This window comes from Triturus cristatus, chromosome 7 (genome assembly GCF_964204655.1).
Source record: "Triturus cristatus chromosome 7, aTriCri1.1, whole genome shotgun sequence".
In the NCBI taxonomy this organism is placed as follows: domain Eukaryota; kingdom Metazoa; phylum Chordata; class Amphibia; order Caudata; family Salamandridae; genus Triturus; species Triturus cristatus.
In genome coordinates this window covers 325,468,232-325,489,931 of record NC_140590.1, presented here as the reverse complement: position 1 = coordinate 325,489,931, position 21,700 = coordinate 325,468,232, and the positions used below count along the sequence as shown (strand labels likewise).

Below are 21,700 nucleotides of genomic sequence, written 5' to 3'. Positions count from 1 at the left end.
AGCTGCAAAGGCTCCTGTCTCTACCACTCCAGGTTCAAGATCTGAACCAGTCTTTCTTTTGAGCAGCTGATGGCATTGGAGGCCATCGCCCCTCCCTCTTGAATGGCACTTGCCCATCTTCTAGGACTGACTGGCTCAACTGCTGTTACACATGGAACCCTTCTCCACTTCGGCCTTCAAAGTACTCATTTGAGTATTTGCTACTACCACAAGGATTTTCAGCTGCAACTGCTCCACTTGGGCCTCCGCCCCAGGCTTTAGTGTGTACCACAGCAGCTCTCCTACTCATCACAGTAGGAGGTGGACTTAGCTCTCATGGCTCCCAGCACTGGCGATGACCAGGTATGTGGCCCAACGCTCCAGCACCATTCATTTTCAGGGCTAGTTGATTCGGCTGGTGAGTTGGTACACAATCCTTCGTGGATTTTGATGTCCATGACCACTGTACTGCTGTCTATATCAACCAACACTTTTTCTGGGGTCTGATGAACGTTAGCATTGGGCACCATAAGCCAGCATTCTGTTCATCCTACAGCACCAGTTCTGCTTACCAAAAGTAGCCTACTGAGAAATCGCATTCCATGCCGTTTCCAGACTAGTGAGCCAGGTTTTTTACCCATTTAAAGTTTGAGAATAGGCTGAGATTATTTCAGCATCCAGACCTCTAATCATTTGCTTTACCAGATAAAGCTGGGGTTTATGAGCGCCAGCTATACTGAGAGAACCTTAGTAGGGCACCAGCTACTTGATTGTTCAATTAGTCTTTCGTGCCTACGCCCACGTCCTACCCTGGCACTTCGAGCTGGACTGTTCTCATTGGAGCAGGGTCGAGACTGATTTGCATATGGCTGGTTCAAAACTGAAATGGCATGGTGTGCAAATTAATGATGGACTGGTATGTGGCCTGAATAATTACCAGTGGTTGAGATTAATTCAAGCATTTCAACTATCACTTTTTTGTATACTTTAGTGGACAAATTTCATGGGCACCACAAGGGCGGGCCCTCTTTTGCAGAGGGGATTTGCGGCAGCACACCTTTTCCCAGTTTGGAGACCAAAGTCCGCAGGGGCCAGCATGGAAACCAGCACTTCTGGGAAGGCTGGGGACCTTCCCAGCCGAACAAGTGAGCACCCATGGTGGTACACCAGCCGCACAAGTGAGCGCCCTTGGTGGTGCACACGGGCAGCGGTGGGAAATCACAGACAGCCACACGCGGCACACAGCCAATCACGTGTTGACCCCAGACTTCTACGGGCATCACAGACCTGTTATTGCCCAACTCATGTGGCTAAACACCACTTGTCCTTCTAAGAATGCCAACCACCGGGGGTCATGTAACTAGTTAGCTTGCAGGAGTCTAGTTCATTATCGGAGTTAACCAGACAAATTGTTCCATCAACCATACACCACCACTCCTGAAAACAAACCTACAGAGTTTTGTTTCTTCATCAAAATACAATGTGGAAGTCCTAATAACACCACAAAAATATACAAGATAGGACACGTAGCAAAATAGAAACCCTGAAACTGTGATATTTAATTATACATTACCTCTGCTCATCCTTAACTAACTAAATCACCTTGCTCCCTGAAATTGGGGTAGTACGTGAGCCTGGGAGGACTGACAGTGGCAACGGGCATTCTGCTTGGTAAAGTTGTCAACTATCTGTCTGGATGTCTACAGCCAGCAATATTCATCTTTCCCACCCGACACAGAAACTTTACATAAATCGGCTCAATAAAAAGGATGTTATTATATTGTAAAGAATAACCTCAAACCTGCCTTTAGCATAACTGTACTAAAAATAAAATCCTTATGTAGTGTCATTGGTCGACAATAAAGTGCAATGACACACAATGGAGCGAGTTTACACTGCGAAAAACTAAAAAATAAAGAAATAGTAAATGTCTCTGTGTACCTGTTACTCTCAGTTGTAGAACATCACTGGCTTCTGACCACAAGCCATTTCCACCCCTTCTGTAATAAAAGCAGTTGTAGAGTCCTCTATGCAAAGGGCCCACATTCTGTAGAGGAAACTTGGCGATCGGTAACTGGTCCTTGGGCTCCTGTTCCTCGATTAACGTTTGGCCCTTATAGAGCGCAAACACCATGTTATGCCAAAGCCCCTGGCAGCAGATAGTCGCAGATCCACCATTCAGAATAGGGTTGCTTGGGATTAAAAATATAGTGGGCTTGGGGTACTGCTCTGCAAGTCAACAGAAGGACAGAAAAAAGAAAGTGTGAAGAATAACTGGTGAACATAATAAATAAGACAAATTAGACTAGGATCCTGGAAAAACGGTACAAGTGCCAACATGCTGGTTCCTCGGTTAGACCCCTGACGGACAAATGATTGACTCTGCCCTGCTGGCCTTTCAAAGTAAATAGAGTATTCTACTGTTTCTCATCCGTGCTCCCTCTGTTATTTAGGTTTATAACAGAAATAGAAAAGTAACTACTATCACCCTAAATTGTTACATGCTCATTTTTAGATCTGGCTTGACAGTGCAGCTTTCTGAGTGTGAGCTTACCAAGAGCCTACAGGAAAGTACAGCGCACCCACTACTTACCATTGATTGGGTTTACTGTCACCCTCATTTGCTTGCTTCATATTTGATGGTTTTCCTTGTCCCAGATCGTCCATCTTGTGTTAGTCACTCCCCTGGAGCATAGCCGCTTTCTTTCCCATTTCTCTGAGTGTCTGGCTTCTATTCTTCCACAGTTCACTCTTAAGGAACTGCTATTTTTCTTTTTAGTTTAACACTGCATAAGAGTGCGTGTGTTTTTGTGTTTTCTCCAGTTTGTGCTTCTGCCGCCCAAGATACCTGTCCCCCATGCTGCAGTCTCCCTTGTGTGCTGCAAAGTTCTTCCCCTCGCCAAACTCCCTCATGCTCCATGTTGTTTTCGACATTGTGGGCTTCTACCCTCACCCTCATGTTGTTTCTACCTCATGTGCTGCTTTTCTCCTCCACCAAACCTACTCTCCTTTGCTTCCCACCCCCAGGTGCTCCACATTGGCTTTCACTCCCTTTGCCACCCACCTGGTCCTTAAGCTAATGGATATTTTGTTTATTTAGAGGGCCAGGAAGCAAATTGTGGCTGGTCCCTCTGCCTTTAAAAAGTGCTTTCATTCTACTTTAATTTCATATTTTCGTTATTTATCAATCTATTTCAGAATGGTACTTAATAAAAATGGCACCTGGGCCATTTCCTAGGCATGCATGCATGGTGATGCTTGCACGCCCCACTATATGACGTGGTGGACTGTGACATCACGCCTTTTCTTGATTTTATTTTTTTACCTTAGCCCATATAGCATAGCTTCTTGTTGATGCTGTCCACCTTCAATACAACAGATCCCAAAGGCAAGATTTGCTTTACCAATGCTTACTTTATTTAGTTTTTCCCCGAAGCAGAGTATGCTAAAATATTTTATTTGTCTAAATGCCAGCCAGATCTTTTCATGGACATCATTTAGGAGTCTCCGGGAGTCGCAGCCACGACCCCTAGCTTGTCCCTTGTGACCACTGGCACAGCCTTTGCCACCCCTGGCCTCAGGGGTGGCAGAATCAGTTCCAAGAACTCACAGGGGCGCCACATTCCTTATTCTCTCCTTGTTTTTCATTATCCTAATAGTGAATAATATTCTAATATTCACTAAGAGTGTAGCACACTTAGGACCTATGGTAGTAAGTAGAGATGGTTTCAAATGTATGTTGTAAGAGTGCTTGCTAGTGAGAGCATGTTTAAATGAGAGAGAACGTGTGTATGTGTGAGAAACTGTTTCTGTATGTGGAAGCATGTGTGTGAGTGAAAGTGAACAGGAGCCAAGTGGCAGGTAGTGTGTGAGACTGAGGCCTAGATTTACTGTTCTTTGATGTGACGCAACGATACACTAAAGTTGCTATGCTGCCTTGAGTCAAAAGGAGATAGAAAAATGTGCCATATCCAACAAAGATATAGCACATTTATTCTCTCCCAGTGTGCTGCCGCAATTTTGGCAGCTATGTACCAATGCACATAACCTTGTGCCAAAGTGCACGGTGAATGTATTCTCTGAAGCATATGTTCTGAATGGGGGTCCCTTCCAGTACAACAACTGTGCTTTAAGGGGTTTCTGCTTTGTATCTTTGCTGTACAATACAGCACACGAACAAAGTTCGAAAAACAAGAAGAAAAGAAAACATTTCTCCTTGTTATGCCTGCCTCGAGTAGGCATAGATTTTGGCACAAGTTCCTGTTTTGTAAGTAGGGATTTGCATCAAAACCAATGGGTGGTTGCATGGAAACCCCAATGCACCATCCATGGAGCACCCTTTTGATACAAAATAATGCAAAGCAGTGCATATCACAACTTTGTTTACTTTGTGATACTATCTAACCCAAATCCTGAATTGTTTTGATGTTAGGTCATGTGGCATGCCTTTCTGGGAAAGAAATCACGGTCGGGGGTCATACTATGTCACTTACTGTGAGGTCAAATGGTATGTGATGTCACACATGCCCATGGACTTTTTGATATGTTTTAAGAATTGCTGTTTTTCTTTAAATATATATTTCTCTCCTTTTAGGTTTTGGGTAGACAGCACATGAGGTGTCTCTTCGAGACATGTTGTTTACATTCAGTGTGCTTACAGCCCGCTCATGGCTTACCATTGGAAAGCTTCAGTGTCGCTCACATTTGCTTTGTTTCTATTGTCATGGCATGCATGTGTCATGTCCTCTTCTTGTGTTTGGCCCTTCCCTGGAGCAAGGACCATGTGCTTGTGTCCTTTCATTGCTCCCGTTTTTGCCCCAATTATTTTTAGGTCTCGCCTACGCAGTGCGCATGCACTGCATAGGAGACCTTTAGCAGTCGTGCAGCTCTTTTTACAAAGCACATACTCGTGCTTGTGGCGGCATACGCCTTGCGGGAGTGCGCAGTGGCACGCCACAAGCACGAGTATGTGCTTTGAAAAAGAGCAGACTGCTCTCTCCAGCGTGCTGCCTCTCTCTCCCGCTGCAGCGCAAGGCGCGTGCGCTTGTTCACTCTTGAGGCTCAAACGTCATAGAGGTCTTGATGACAACGTGTACATTTTGCAACCAAGACAGATTCGTGGCATACTTAGGCGCCTTTATTCCAAATCTAGTACTGGCCTCTCTGCCTCTTAAGTGTATAGGCTCACAAAGACTAGTTTAGGAATTTTGAGAAATAATAACTTACACTAGGCAGCCTACACAGATGATTACATGGTGAGGAGTACAGCTTTAGCAGAGGACAGGTGTTGATTTATAGATGTATTTGCACAAAGTAACAAAAAGTGTGAGATGCAAAATACGCAACAAGCTTGCAGGACGCCTCTTGGAAACCTGTTCTCCCCTTAGATACCAACACTATCATTTAACTGCCAAGTTAATCATGCAAGATCCCATTTGTTATCCCAAAGGAACAGCCCCGCCCCTTCCAGTCTGAACAGAGCGTGCAGCGGCTGTTCACTGGCCTGGGTATGAGGATAATGCCGCGGTCAGAGCTGGCCGCGGCGGGCATGCTTACAAGAACGCCTCTGTTTCTGCTGCTGCATCACTAATGCTGGCGGCACAGCCGAGCTAAGGTTGGACAGCACATCTTCTCACGCCAGCGGTGTCTGCAATGCAAATGACATCACCGCGTGCTCCGAGGATAATCTCCCAGCACATTTATATTCATTCCATATACTTGCAGCATGTTCGATGTTAAAGGTTGTCCCTCGCTTACATTTACCTTTTCATTTTATCATTTACAATGTTGGCCTGCAATAGAAAAGTTATCGGACTTTAATGTTAGGAAGCAGCTATTTCTGCAGTCATTTGCATAACCCTCACACTGTTGAAAGAATGAAATGACTTCAGTTAAAAGGCCTTCTGTGGTCGGTCTGAACTCGGCTGACTTAAAACAGTCTTTGTGTTACCACACACACAGATCTTTACATTACGTACTTCATTTACATTTATTAAAAAATGATAACCTAGACCAAAAATCTGATTTTATTTTTAAGGGGATGTTGGTCCTGGTCATTTAGCATTTACTGTGTAGGCGATTGTGAATCATTGTAGGGTTAAGTCTCAACTTATTAAACCTTCTACACAACATAAATATGGTGAAAAAGAAAAACGCCATGGGTTTAAGTAAATTTGGAAGCTTATGAAATAATAGGTATACGACAAGTGGCTGGGTTACTCACAGGGTGCACTTTCTTTGTTAGCGCCGCGGCGCACCTTACTGAAGGTGCACCGGGCTCAACCAGGGAAAGTATGTCCTGTCATGGTGAATGCTCCTCCAGACAGCTTCTTTGCCTTTGCACCTGTGTCCATAATACGGCACGAGCGCAGAAGCAAAGAGATTCCCTCTTTTGTGTGGTGACTCGTCCCCATGCAAATGAGGGAACACCCTCTTGCAATGGCACCGGAGTCGGTGTGCGCCAGTGCTTTTATTACAGAAGGGGCTGCACAATTGTCTGCGGCCCCTTCTGTACTGCTAAAGTGTCCTGGAGATGCACAAAGTATTGACTAATACAGCCCCCGATGCTTTCCTTTTCCCCAGCCAGCCAGCCAGCCATCTAGTGGACAGATTGAAAGCGACTTCTGTTGAATCGTCATTAAGGCAGTGCAGCCACCACTGTTCATGCTTTTGTACAATCCAGAGCAAAGAGATAATTTTGGGGGCATCACTGATGAATTAGTTAACCTTTATTTTGAATGTATATAATTTCTTGAATAATTATATTCAGTAACCTTAGCTATTTTTTTATTCAACTGTTCATTTTTTACATTTAAATTAAATCAATCCTATTAGCTTTTTTCTTGCCAACTAGTCTCATGATGCTGATTGCCAAAACCCTTTTTCTAATCACATTTAAGAGCGGGTAGCCACTCGCGAGGGAGCTCTGACTAAGTTCATTATTTGTTAAAGCGTACGCATTTATAAAATCTCGTGGCACAGCCCACAGGGAGCTGTCACCACTTGAATATCATGTCAGAGAAGGACACACTCTTTCACAGAGGAGCATATACAGAATTAATTTCCAATCCCTCTCCTTTCTCTACAATTTCTTTGAGTACCACAGCCAAGCAACAAAATGAATCCGATAAACTAATACGCTTACGGAAAAAACATATAAGGACTGAATTACATGGCTACTTTCTACTAGAACACCTTAAAGCAGGTACCATTCCCTGGGGCTTGCCGGTTAAAAACGTCCCAGTTATTTTTACAGACCCTGAATACAAAAAGGGCTTCAGCTGCATTAGCACGAAATGCAGCCGTGACTTGATGGTCAACACAATAGAAACAGCGCAACGCATTTGCAAAAAACAAGCAAATGAGCTCGAAGAACACATCTAGGCAATTATGAACATACTCTCTCCTCTTTTTATCTTTCTATCTCTTGCACCCTTCTATTATATTTCCCCTTGTTCTTTTTCTCTATCTTTCTCTTCTTTTTATCTCCCATTTTCTTTCTCTAGTTCCTCCTCCTTTCTTCTCCCTCTTTATTTGTCTTTCCTTTTCTCTACTGCACTCTCTGTTCTTTTCCTGTCTTCTCTTCCTCTACCTCTCTTCCTATTTATCCCCCTGCTTCGCTCAGTCTTCTTCTCCTTTCCTCTAGCTGGACTGTGAATATTTCAGTCATCTCTATAGATAGGTGCTGCGTGTGTGTGCGTGTATGCTAATAGTGTGCAGTATATCAATGTTGTCCGGTACTCCTCTCTATTTCAGCTCACGTTTCTGTTTGTGCCTATCTATCTATCTATCTATCTATCTATCTATCTATCTATCTATCTATCTATGGTTTTTAGTACTTAAAAATGGCAGTCAACAAACAAGCATTGGCATAGCCAATAGGTCTCACCTTTGGGACCTTATAAGTGTTTAGCCATGCAACAGTTGATGTTGTTCCACCAAGGATATTGTGCTCCATAACTAAATACTTATACGGCCCCAAAGGCGAGACCTATTGGCTATGCCAATGCTTGTTTGATTTGTCTTCAAGCACTCCATAAGAGTACTTGGGTTGGTCCATCATTCAAGAACATGACAGGAGATTGTATCGTAATTAACTTCAGAAACCCCACCACAGTTAAATCTATTCTTGGCAGAAACAATACTTATTTTTGCCCTCCTACCATCATAACCCCATTGCCATTGGGTTATTTCTACAGACCCCACCACAGACCACCCAGTCCTGCTCTACCATCTTATCCACTGCAAAATAGATTCAGTGTACTATCTGAGCTGGGCTCCCTGGACTGACCATCAGCTACCACCCCAGACTTAGCAACCAGAAATCATATTAATACACTTGGCCCTGTGGGTGAACTGTCAATTTACCCCACTTCAACGGTGTCTAATGGCACTAAAGCGCTTGCGTTGTCACTCCATCCTAAAATAACTACCCATGCCACGCCCATACTGCACCATAAATTCACAATTCTGAGTTGGAACATTGCAGGTCTCAATGCGAAATTGAAAATCAGGGACTGGGCAGACTGGGTCATCAATTTTGACATTTTAATGTTCTAAGAAACTTGGTGCACTAGTTCCTTACTTTTTGAGGGCTACAGTTGTCATAACCAAACTGTACCGATCCCGGTCATGGGTAGACCTAGTGGGGGACTATCCATTTGGGTCAAAATCGGGGCAGAAGTTAAAATTGAACCGTTGGAAACTATTGACATGAGTTTTCAGGCCCTGCTTTATATTAGTAGGATAAAATTATGTCTAAATAATTTCTATAACAACGATTTCACAACACATCCCAACACTAATTTTATAAAATTGTTTGATTTTATCGATGAAATTGTAGACGGTCAAAAGTATGGTAAACTTGATGGTATATGCTTAGGAGGAGATTTTAACGCACACATTTATCCCAGAACCCCCCCTTGTAAAAGAGGTGAAGAATTGTCTAACCATCTAGCCACACGGGACCTAGTTAATGTCATGGAGAAGGCAAATACTACTGCAAATAAAGGTCCTGTGGCCACCTATGTCGGGCGTGGGAGTTCAACCACAATAGATTATGTATTCATAACCTCCCTGCTCGTGGACCTCTTATTAGAGGCCGCAGTGGTTAGTACCATATATAGTGACCATCACCCTATTTTATCTTGTTTTAAATCTATTAAAAAAGTGGTGAACCGTAGAGAAATTGGGGCTAAAAACTTATCAGTGTCAACAGACAAACTTAGGGTGGTCTGGAAGGGGATTGACAATAAGGGGGTTTAGCTCGCATCATAAAGACGCATCCTTCATTAATATCCATCTGTCTATCTACTGATAGTTCTGGACATGATATCGTTGAGGCATTTACAGGGCTGTGTAAGGCTATAAAAAAGGAGATTTCCAAACCAGTCCCAGCCAATAACACCAAAAATCCAAGGTGGTTCGACAACTCATGTTCCAAAGCAAATTGGGAACTAAGGGTTGCCCTCACAGCTGAACCACCAGACCAGTTACTGGTGACGACTCTGAGGTCTAGATACAAGCGTACCTTAAAAACAAGATCTGAAGAGCTTTTAAAAGCCCATTGGGAATCCCTTGTGCGCACAGCGGCAATGAAGGATGCTGCTGGGTTCTGGAGTGAGGTTAAGAATCTGAGATCAATTGGATCTAATATCACCCCCATAAATTGTAATATATTAGGGGATGTGTGGGTGGAGCATTTTTCAAATATTTACGCGGCACCGCACTCTTCCATGGAAAATTCTCAGCCCCTTATGACACTGAATATTTCTATAAAGGAGGTGGAAGATGCCATCTCACAAAGTGCAGGGAACAAAGCTCCTGGCCCCGATGGATTATCTATTGACTTAATCAAATCAGAGCCTGAATTTTGGTCACCTTTATTGTGCAATATCTTTAATAATTTATCTAACACTCCACTGCCAGGTTCTTGGTCCAATAGTATTATCGTTCCAATTTTCAAAAAAGGCAACAGACTTGACCCTGGCAGTTATCGCCCAATATCTCTAATCGATAATACTTTGAAGATTTTAGGCAGGGTTATTTTTAATAAGATCAGAACCTGGGCTGAAGAAAATATGATCCTACATCCATGCCAGCTAGGCTTTAGAAGCAATGTAGGGACCGTGGAGCAATGCTTAAATTTAAATTTATTATTAGCCAAATACACCATTGCTAAAAAATCCCCACTGTATTTAGGATTTATGGATTTAAGTTCTGCTTTTGATTTTGTTAACCGCTCCCGTTTATGGTCAGTTTTGCTGAGTTATGGCTTAGATGAACCCTTGGTTTATTTTTTGGCCCACTTACACAGTGACTTAAAAGCCCGTGTCCGAATAAATAATGATGGTGAGGTTTCGGGTGAGATTTTAATTGGCAGGGGGGTCAGACAAGGCTATGTCTTGGCCCCCTTGCTTTTTATTCTGTATATAAATGAATTAAGCAAATCCTTGTGTAACCTAACTAGCGATGTTCCGCACATTAACGGCAAACCACTCCCCGCACTCCTTTATGCGGATGATGCAGTCCTTATGGGCCGCACACCCAATGCACTGCGCACTTTAATTTCAGGTTTTGTCTCATACATGGCCGATCTTGGCTTATGTACTAATTTTAAAAAATCCTATATAATGTCCTGCGGCCCAAAGAAACATAAAATTCGTTACATCATGTCAGGGAACAATGTTTTAAATAGCACTTGCACTTTTCCTTATTTAGGCCTGTTGTTTTCCGATTTCGGATCCTGGCAACCTCATGTTGCCAGAGGGAGGAATAAATTGGGTAAAGCTATTCATTCTATAATCATCCTCCATCAACCTAAACATGCTGAGGTTATTATGCCACTTCTACAAATTTATAGAACCCAGTGCTTACCAACAGGAACCTATGGCGCAGAGGTGTGGGGATACTCGAACTGTAACAATATACAGATTGAAGAGAATAAATTCTGTAGGAAGGTTTTGGGGGGGGTCATTTCGGCCCCATCTTACGTGTGCCACAGAGAACTGAATCTCCCCTACATAGAGGACTTCATAAAATGTAGACTCGCTCTGTTTTGGCTGAAAATATGGCGTAATCCTGCTGCTTCCTTGACCCGTGATATTTTCTCGGACTGCCTAAAGAGCGAGCGGGCCAATTATATACCTTGGCTCAGGGCAGTCGAGAAAAGTTTAGTAAGCGTGGAGATGGGGCACCTATTTTTAGCACCCCAAACTATTGATCGTATGCATAAGAATTTAGTAAAAAGGGCGTTGTATGACCTGTACCAAGGAAATAGAGAAAAGACTGAGTTTGTAAAGCCAGCCATCCTTAGGTACATCCCCATTCAGGAACCATGTGGTAGGCCCCACAATATGCCCCAGGGTTACCTGCGAAAGAAACTGGGTAGATGGAATAGGAGTTTGCTGTTTCGGTTCAGGGACGGGAGTATTGTAAATTAGTTTGCTTCCCCTTAGGCTATATTAAAAATCTGGGAAATCTAAGCTGTCCCTGTAACCTAGGCGGCAAACAAAGCCTGTTACATTTTACATTCTTTTGTGGTTTCTATGTAAAATATACCAAACATTACCTAATCCCGTATTTTAGAGAGCGTGCCTTGACGGATTTTATCCTAGCATTTAGAGATTTATTGTTGTTAAGCTCCGATGATGTAATCTTTAGAGTTAGTCGTTTCTTCCAATCCGCTGTCCGATCTCGAGCAACAATGAACATGGCCTGATAAGTTTGTAATATCTCTGCACTATTTGCACATTGCATATTTGCACCAGTGGTTGTTCCCTTGCACATGTTATAGCCAACAATGCTTGTTTTTATTGTTTTATCGGGATGATTGTTGTGATTTATATGTACTTTTATGGATGTAATTTTTAGAGTTAGTCGTTTCTTTCAATTCGCTGTCCGATCTTGAGCAACAATGAATACGGCCTGATAAGTTTGTACTATTTCTGCATTATTTGCACATTGCATATTTGCACCAATGGTTGTTCCCTTGCACATGTTATAGCTAACAATGCTTGTCATTATTGTTTTATAGGGATGATTGTTGTGATTTACATGTACTTTTATGATTGTTGTGATTTACATGTACTTTTATGGATGTTTTTTAATATATCCGAATAAAGATCATTTGAATTGAATTGAAGAGTACTTGTGTTTTCAGGCCACCTCCCATATCCCTGTCTATGTAGCTTTTTTCTTCTACTACGCATCTCCCGCCCATTTCGCTTTTTACCCCTTCAACACACCTTCATGTCACTATTATCCCTCCTTCCCCTCTGCTGCATCCATTTCTTATTCTTAACGTCCCTGTTTCATCTGCCACCCGCCTGCCCTTGTTCGTGTTGTCTGTTTTCTTGGGGATTCCAAAATGTTTACTTCAAAAGCTGATCCGTTGAAATATGCAAGGCCCCAGGCCAAAGGCAGAACGGGCCCCTAACCTGTCACATTCACCCTGGTATCTACATGGGCAATCTGTTGTAAGGGAACTGACTTAGGCTTGTCGAAAATATGTGTGGTGTTGCCTAAATCCAGAGGCCAGGAAGTACAGTTGGTGTGATGTGGCACAGCTAACCACAAGGCTTGGAACATTTATGCAAAGTGTGGAGAATGTTTTAGCAAATACTAAATGCCTTTGTTATTTACCTTCTACCCACCCGCCGTCCACACCCTCCCGTGTTGTGTTGGTTGCACCGCCCCTGTGTTGTATAGTTTGTCCTGCCCCTCCTGCCCGGTAAAAAGCCCTATGACATGGCCATACTTAGCACTCTTTTCCATGCCTTCAACCATGCTGAACAGCAGCTGCGCTGCTATACAACATGGCTAGAAGACATTGAAATTGACAGCGCCAATAGCTCTCGCATTTTCTGGACCTATTGGCTTTGCCAATGCTTGTTTACGAATTTCTGGTACTCTCCGTCAGTTGGACTTACCGAGGGTGACATTGACAGCCCGGCTGATGTTGGAGTATTTCAGACTTCCAGATGTTCGTGTTGAGTACTGGCATCTGTACTGCTGTCCAGGGCCCAGGGTGACATTACCAACAATGAAGACCACACTGTGATCAGTATGTGGGGCCTTCTTGACTCTCACCGGCTTTGGAGCGCCCTCTCGAAACAGTCTGAACTGGCAGCCTCTGTACTCTCCTGGCGCTGAGCAGTCTATCTCATATGCAGCCCCTGTACTGGGGTCAACCCGCCAAGTGATGGAGGGAGCGGGGAGATCTACAAGACAGAAGTAAGAATGGTGGGAAAACATTCCAAGGTAAACGCAGTCTGCCCACCTCTGCCCAAGTGTATAACAATCACCATCATTATCTTAAACCGAACTTTGAAAGAAAAGACTTCCCACTGATTTCTAATCGAGTTTTAGATCCCAGTAAAATGTGATTTTTGTTTCTTCTCTAGGTAGTGACATTGAAGTGCAAGAAGTTTTTACAACTTTGAAATGAATACTTTAACTTTTTCCAGACTTTAAGATAACTTTCATGATGTTTGTAAGTGCTGGGCCTGTTCACTAAAAAGTCCTAAAATAATTTTATTACATGTTAATTCAATTGGGATGTTTGCATAAAGATCCTTCGAGTTTATACAGTTTTTCTTTCCTGTGAAAACAGAGCCAGTGTGTGCTGATGAGCCGCTTCACCTTATTCGAGCCAATAACATTCGTCGAAACGGTTCAGAGAGCAAAAGTGCAGTTCAGAGGGAGGCTTATTCCGCGGATGGGTGAGTGGAGCAGAGTTTCACCCGCCCTTCTGAGCTAGATCAAGAGAAGATGATCAGACTCAGTAAAATAACTGCTTATACTTCCAAATCTACATCCAGAGCCCTCTTCTCTGTTACCTAGCACTTGTCATACATACAGTGCATGTGAAATCCGACTGCACATGTGATAGTTGAGTGACAGTGCATGTTTGATGGGTGTTAAAAGAGTGAATGAAAAGGCTGTAGCAGAGAAACAGCGCTGCTCCAAGTCGAAAACTCAACATCATGGATTCAGGCATCTCCTGCCTCCTTCCTTATCCTTCTTGGCTATCTTCAGCATTCAGTACGGTAAATCATTGGATGCGTCTGAAGACACTCAAGGATCGGACAGGAATGGATGGAGTGGTCCTCAAATGGTTCACTTTGACTAACGGACAGATCGTAGAGGTTAAAAATAGACACCAGTTTCTCAACAAGCATTGGCATAGCCAATAAGTCTCGCCTTTGGGACCGTATACGTATTTAATCATGCAGCACAATATCCTTGGTGCAACATCAACTGTTGCATGGCTAAACACTTATAATGTCCCAAGGGCGAGACCTACTGTCTATGCCAATGCTTGTTCATCTTGCTCTGGTATTTACAAGTGAGTGCAGCAATACACCTAGAAAGATGTGGCAGTCTCAGAAAGATGAGGCAGTCGCAGGTTCCTCGCATTGCGTTGTGAATTCCTATTCAGCCCAATGCTAAAGCATCTTTGCATATACAAATACATATAATGTGCATTTATGCATACATAAATTTAAGGCAGTAGCGGAAATACATTTCAAAACTTGATTGCCAAGGCACACCCACTCCCCAAACACACCCATGCATTTGTGGGTGGTCCCAACCCCTTTCCACCATGGCTGGGTCTCTGGAGTCATCCTAACATAATTATAGCTGCAAAGACTATGGAAAAGTTCTTGAATACCGACAACTCCATGTTCTTAGAGAGTTCCCGCTCTAGAACACCCATTTCCCAGTTAGAGGATACACTTTACTCACATGGACAAGTAGGTGTGAGTGAATCTCTCAGATTTATATCCACATTTTTGGATTCTCAAATGTACATTTACACGTGTGCCCCTACGTTGAACCTCGGTACACAAATTGCTCAAATGGTTTTGGGAATTCGGGTCCAGTATAAGTAATATTGCCCCAGTGCACGCGCTGTTCCAATGTCGCCAAAGACAAGACATTGAGCAGGGAGCTGCAGGAGGGCTCAAGTTGAGAGCAGTGCAGTAATCTTAAAGCCGGATGCTGCAAACCATGCCACGTGGCCCTGTCCTGCGCTGTACACAGTTCATGGAACTAGCTTGACCAGTAGAAATTGACCCTCCTTTCATATTATCACGGTGCAGCGAAGAGGGTTCCCTGTTCTATTTCTTTAAAATGTTGCACAAAGGCCTTCCAGTGGAATTACTCAACAGATTCAAATTCTGATTGACCACTGCAGCAGTGATTACACAATCAAGAAAACTATTGCTGCTTAGGAAAGTGTGTATGACTGTACAGTGTTTGCGAGACTCACAGGTGAGGCCTCCGCTCTCAGGTTCCACCAAGTCTGTGGAATTAATAAGATGTAAACACAGACATTCCACAACCCAAGTGTGCAAAAAACATCCAGAGAGTCAGCGCTGAGTTCATACAGTACACAAGTCAGTAAGGTAACTCAGTGAGTTGAGCGACCACTACAGAGATTTGTGTCTACTGTGCAGGTCAAGGGTTCATATCCTTGGGTTCTGAGCAGCCTTTCATCTTTCTGAGGTCGATAAGACGAATACAATTCAGATGGAAAATAACCACGTGTTATTTCTAGTGTAACTCAGTGTTGTTGTTACATTTCTTAAGGCCAAGTCTGCCTTTCTGAGAGCAGGCCGTGTGACTGGCCGTGCAAGGGATGCTGGTCTAATGATTGAAGACATGGGGGTTCTGCTCTCTAGGGATTCCCCTGTTATCTCAAAACCGTCCAAGCAAAAGTTAGGGGAGAGCTGTACAGACTGCATGGAGCCTGTGACATACCAGCTGGACATCAGGATTAAGCGGTGGATACTTCTACTGATCCTAATCACCGCCGCCGGCCTAGGAGCATTGTTTCCCTTCACCCGCATACTTCACGGGTAAAGCCGCGCTGGGATTGGCCCCAGCGTCGCGGGTTGCTGGGCAACAGGGAGCCTCGTCCGGAGGAAGCAGTCCCAAGGAAGCGCCCGGTACCTTCTAACGACCGGTGCTTCACTATGCCCGCAAAAAAGATCAGAGTGTGCTCAGGACAGGAGAGTGCCACCGGAAAGGAAGCTGCTTCGCTGAAGGAGCAGCGCGGACTACCAAGGCCTCTCTCTCTCAGGTAAAACAAAGATGGCGTCTGGCTGTCCACATGCGCATGCATTTGCATGCGCATGTGGACAGCCCGACGCCATCTTTGTCCCTCTGTACGCGTGCACATGTTGAATTGATTGCAAAAAGTCCTCGCATGGCGAGGGCAGCGCTGTGCGCTGTTTTCACCAGGCGAGACCTAAAAACGGTTGCCTTACCACAAGGGGTGCCTCAGGGATCCATTCTGGTCTCTTTCCTCTTCAGGTTTTACATCGAACCACTGGGAGAGTCATACTAAAGAAATCTGGGATCCTTTATCATCCATATGCAGATCATACACAAATATATCTAAAGGACTCCTCGTCTAATGACATCTCCCACCTAAGTCAGACCCTGCAATCTGTTCAAGGCTGAATGACTGTCAATCACCAAAATCCTCACCTCCTTATCTCATTCATCACTGCGTGTAAATACGGGAGGGACTATTTAGCATCCCAAACCTACCATCGTCAACAGTGGTAAATTGATAGGAGTCATACTTGACAAGAGACTCAATTTACAGTCACTTATCAACACCAGGACTAGGTGTGCACACTATCAATTGCATCTGCTCTAGGGGATTCGGCACTTCATTCGAGAACAAGATCTCAAGACTCTTGTTCAATCACTGATGCTTTCAAGGATCAACTATTGTAAGTCCCTCCTAGCTGGTTTTTCAAAGTGTATATTGCCCCATTAAAAGCAGTACTACATGCTGCAGCACAATTTGTTTCTGACACCAAAAAGGTTGACCATATCACACTGATACGTCTTATGTGTCAATGGCTTCCCATTGAGGCCAGGGCTATGTAGAAACGGCCAAGCTATGCTCTCTGCATTCCTTTATGTAGACTACACTACAACACTACTGCTAGAACTGTCAACCTTAAGAAGGAAAGCGCTACTGCTACATCCTTCTCAGGAAGAGCTATTAGAATCTGGAACTCTTTACCTCCGAGATTATGTACCACTACATCCCCTCCTATCTTCTGGTTCAAACAGAAAGCTCTTCACTTTGAAAGATACCTCAATTCATTACTGTTGTCAGTACCGCTCACCCAAACTGTTTTTGCTTGACAAGGTCACTGCCCGCTGATATTTGCTTTTGATCTAGAGCCTCTCCACTCCTCTTTCTTGCTTCTTAATTCAACACCCTTCAACTGTGATCTTTGCGATATGGCTTACAGATTTCAGAGGACTTGGGGCCTGAATACAAGGGACCGGTGAACCCATGGTGGAGGTGCGGGGGTGGTCGGGGACCGCCCCACCAGCGGGCCTTATTACGAGTAGAACGGTCGGACCATTTTGAGACAGCCACAACTGCCAGGGATCCGCAATCCCTAGCGGTCTTTCGGCGGTCTGGGGAAGCAATATGTGTGGAAGTGCCAAGGATATTGCGAGTTTCCCCACCCCCAGCCTTTTCATGGTGGTAAGCCCACCATGAAAGGGCTGGCAGTGGGGAAACAAAGGGGCCCTACAGGGCCCCCTGTTGCCCCTGTGCATGGGGATGCATGCAGGGGGACACATGTTGTGCCCCCCGGTCTTCATGCACCCCCTTTCCTGCATGACATGGACTGACACAGTTCATGCCCTGTAGGAATGGCCTTAAGCGATTGTGGTGCCTTTTCAATAGGAACCGCAGTGGGCCTGTCGCGCCGCTCGTCCGACCGCCAGTCAACGAGGAAACTCGTACTCTGGTGGGCAGGCAGCAGTCAACTTTGGGGGTATGGGAGCGGGGCGCTGGCATGGCGGCCCACTCCCAGACCGCCAAATTCGTAATCAGGCCCTTAAGATTTTATACTAGCCTTATATTACTGCTTACCCTTGACTTTGTATGATACTTTATTTAACTTCATACTTGCTTGCATACTGACACTCTAGCTGTATTGCTGGTGTAATTTAATATTCGTTTCTAATGTGCTACTTCAGTTGTAAATGCTGTCACACTGGATAACGCCTGTGCTATTTAAAAGTGCATAAATAAACATAGTTAGTAACCAAGTTAGACTTGCGCACCGAAATAGCTTTATTTGCGAGTTCAAAACTACTTTTCTGATTCAGGAAAAGTTAGTTTAGCACTGGTAAATGGATTTATTCACTCCAAAGTTTTGTATGAGTAAATCTAAAATCAGGGGTTGGTCTACAGACCTAAATGTACAAAATTATTCCAGGTCATCAGGGATATTGTTTTCCGGGTTTGGATAGTCCTTAAGAATCAAATGCATTCTGGGAGTTGCAGGATTATCTCAAGCCAATCCACCATTTGGTAAATTTGTAGGGAACTGGAATGCCGTGTGAGCTTATGAACATAAACTTGCCTTGACTCCTTCCAGCCACGGGTAAGGTCAGCGATTTACTTCTGTCAAGGGAAGAAGCAAATTCCTTTCTAGAAATCTGCCCCAATATTGATGAGGATTTGTGCAAGGGGCTTCATCACAGGTAAAATGTTGTCCCTAGTGCGCGTGCATTTGTATTAGTGCTGCCGATCTCTTCATTCGAAAATACACTCATGTAAATTTTTGCAAAAACGGAATGCAAAAAAACTTTCAAGGCGTACATCAGTCAACATATAACTGTTGCAGATTTCTAGCTCAGGTCTGTAGACAATCTTAGGCATACCTGACAGCTGCAAAATCCCGACATTGCTCAATTACATTGCAGAAGTAGTCCAACAGATGTGTCATGCTAACACACCCGAAAACATCAGATTGTTTTTTGTTTAAAGATTTTGTCTGAGGAAGCTGACAACTCTTAAATAGTCTATAGTCTCTCTGGCTTTTTCATACTATCATATAGTTTGCTCTTGAGCATGTACTACTTCAATAGTGGAGCAATGCTAGGGTTTCTGAATATTCACATGACCCAACTGTACCTAAATCTCAATCTCTATCGTCTGGATCATCAGCAGGCCTCCTGAAAGCCTGTCCTTACGGCCATAGAAGTCCAAACTTGGACATCTAAATGCTTAAGGGGCGACTCACAAAAGCATTTATGGAAATGTGGAATAACACTTCAGGAGCACTGTTTTACATATTCTTACAGGCCTTTGTGAATCTGCCCAGACATGTCCAACTCACTCTTACTGAAAGTGCAAAGGTACAGTCCTTTCTATTTGTACAAATTGTATATGAATATTCAACCAATATTCCAGTTTTATTCCCATTTGAGACCTTATGGGGCCTATTCTCAAAGGTATGTAAGGGTAAATGAAAGGTCCCATGGAGTCTCACTTAATCTGTAAAGATCACATGTATGACAGCATTTGTGTCTAAATCGAACACAAACTCAAGGGTGCACCACTGGTTATTAATGCTGCTCTATATACTATACGCACTCTCCCACTGTGTTATGTTTGCATGTATATTACGGAACTTGCACATAAGTGGCAGATTTTTACAGGAGAATAAAGTGCAAGAAAAGAAAAAGTCCAGGATACATGGAGATCTAGACAAAGTATGAGAGGACGTCAGGGCGGCAAAGAAAGAAAATAAGAAGCAGAAAAGGAGAGAGAGCAAAAAGAAAATGGTATATAGAGGAAGTGGATTTAACAGAAAGGAAAGGGAAGATAAACTATTCGAGACTAATAGGCTGGAAGAAGAAAGAATGGAAGAAAAAAGAAATAAGAAGGAGAAAAAGAATCTGACATACAACTGAGGAAAGAAACAAAACGATGAGGCAGCAAAAACGACAGAGAAGTAAAGAAACAAGAAGACAAGCTGGTAATGTATGCAAGAATATAAAGCAGAGAGATTTAGAAAGGATTAAAAAGGAAAGAGAATAACAGAAAAGAGAAAAAATTAAGAAAATAAGTAGTCAAAAGTCAAAACATAATTTGGGGGGAAGTAAGTCTAACACATTTATAATACGTTGGGAAGAAAAGTGTAGCAAAAAAGAAGATTGTATGAAATAAATAAAGCGTAGCAAGAAAAAAAAAGTGGGAAATTAAAATAAAGAGGGGCGGAAAACAAAGGTGAGGGAAAAAGTGGCACAAGTTACAAGTAAGCCAATAATAAAATCAGGGAAAGAAGACCGAACGGTTTAAGCGGCGCGTAGAGTGACTGAAAAAAGACAGAAAAGGAGTTCAGCCTTCACACTGAGAGAAATCCCAAATATTCTATAGGGCAAATAAATCTATAAAAGCCAAGAACTGCACTGATTTTGAGCATGGCTTGTAGCACTTAGGGCTGGCATAGGTTTAAAGTACGCAGCGAAGAAGTGAATTGAACAAACAACTTCGAAACTTAGAAAACAGCCGTCTGTTTAAAATGCAGACACTGAAGTTAGTTTAGCAAAGTTTGAACAGCAGATGCGCGGCAGGTGTACTTACTGTGGACAGCACTGGACGTCTGGAGTGGGAAGCAAACTGTAGGGAAGGAGAACAGACCATTAACGTCTTGGAAAGCTCACTGAAACCAAAGTGTGGTGCTGATGGCGGTCACTTATAGATCATGTGCTCGAGGGAACAGTGCCAGCCCTTTTTCGCATCCCCCATCCTTATTTATTATGCCCATCCATAAACACAGGACAGCGGTGTGTACTGCGGCCAGCTGTTGCCACCAAATGTCCCCAGAATGCAAAGGATTCAAATATTTAGAGCATGAAATGACTCTGTGGAATCAATTAAGTATGCTAAGCAATACTCTTTCTGTACCAATGACTCCCTGAAATCAATATTCATTCTTGAGGAAGGCTGACATTTTAATATTAATTTTAATTTCATTTAATTTACAAACAAGGCAGATCCCACTGCTCTCCATGCTTCTTGCTTGGCAAAGAGCTTCATTCTGGATCCTAAGCTTGAACCCAAACTAGTTTCTCCCATGCTGTTTTCAGAAGCCCTTCTGCACCCGCTTCAGTGTGGACCATAAGGATGATTGGTTACATGGCACAGACTACCCCTCAGAAGCACATTGGTGGAGAGGTGTGGTACAGCAGCCAAGGCAGCTGGCTTTCGGAGTACAGGGTTCCCGGTTCGGTCCTCGGCTCTGGCAGCAGCTCAGCTCAGGACCATGGGACTCTGGGCAATAGCTCCCTTAATTTCAACGACGGCCCCCAGCGCCTTGAGACCCATAAGGGTGAGTAGTTCGCGCTTTCCAAATACGGAGGTGACACCGAGCTGGCTCAGGTGGCCTCGCCCACCCAGAAGAGGCCACAGGTGGGCCAAGAAGTGACTAGCAGAAGCAGCTCAGAGCCACTGAGCCTCATACTCACGAACTGCCAGAAGGACAGGGACTGTTCTCGACATGGTGACTCCTGAACACTCATCTGACGCAGCCCGGCTCAAAGATATATATAGAAGCTTAGGAGGAAGTGGGATGACGGGGGAGTGACAATGCACGGAGAGACACAAGTAGCACGCGCTGGATGTGAGCTATCATCTTTGAGAAATTCTCCATTCTCAATTACTCTTTTACAGTAATAATTTATGGAGCTAGGCAATGGTACCTACACAGCACAAACCTACCAGGGAAGCAAAGTAGAACCGTATAAAGCAAAGGGGGCGACGGCAAGGCTGGAAGGGGGATGATGCTGGAGTACGTGCAATGGCAAGGGAGGCGAGACACGGGACTGGAGGCTGAGGGACTCTAGCATTACCACGGGCTGATGAGGTGCTCTTGGAAGAGAT

At 43.8% G+C, this 21,700-nt stretch overlaps 1 protein-coding gene across 1 annotated transcript in view; it reads right to left on the bottom strand.

The window, feature by feature from the left end:
* Positions 1-21,331, bottom strand: part of LOC146809583 (T-cell-interacting, activating receptor on myeloid cells protein 1-like) — a 41,163-nt gene extending 19,832 nt beyond the window's left edge. The window contains exons 1-4 of the mRNA XM_085616426.1: positions 21,286-21,331; positions 20,402-20,437; positions 12,909-13,199; positions 1,921-2,208 (exon numbers count right to left, since the gene is read on the bottom strand). Coding sequence (XP_085472552.1) covers positions 1,921-2,208; positions 12,909-13,199; positions 20,402-20,437; positions 21,286-21,319 — 649 coding nt within the window. The 5' untranslated portion in view covers positions 21,320-21,331. The remainder of the gene's footprint in view (positions 1-1,920; positions 2,209-12,908; positions 13,200-20,401; positions 20,438-21,285) is intronic.
* Positions 21,332-21,700: the final 369 nt, after the last annotated feature.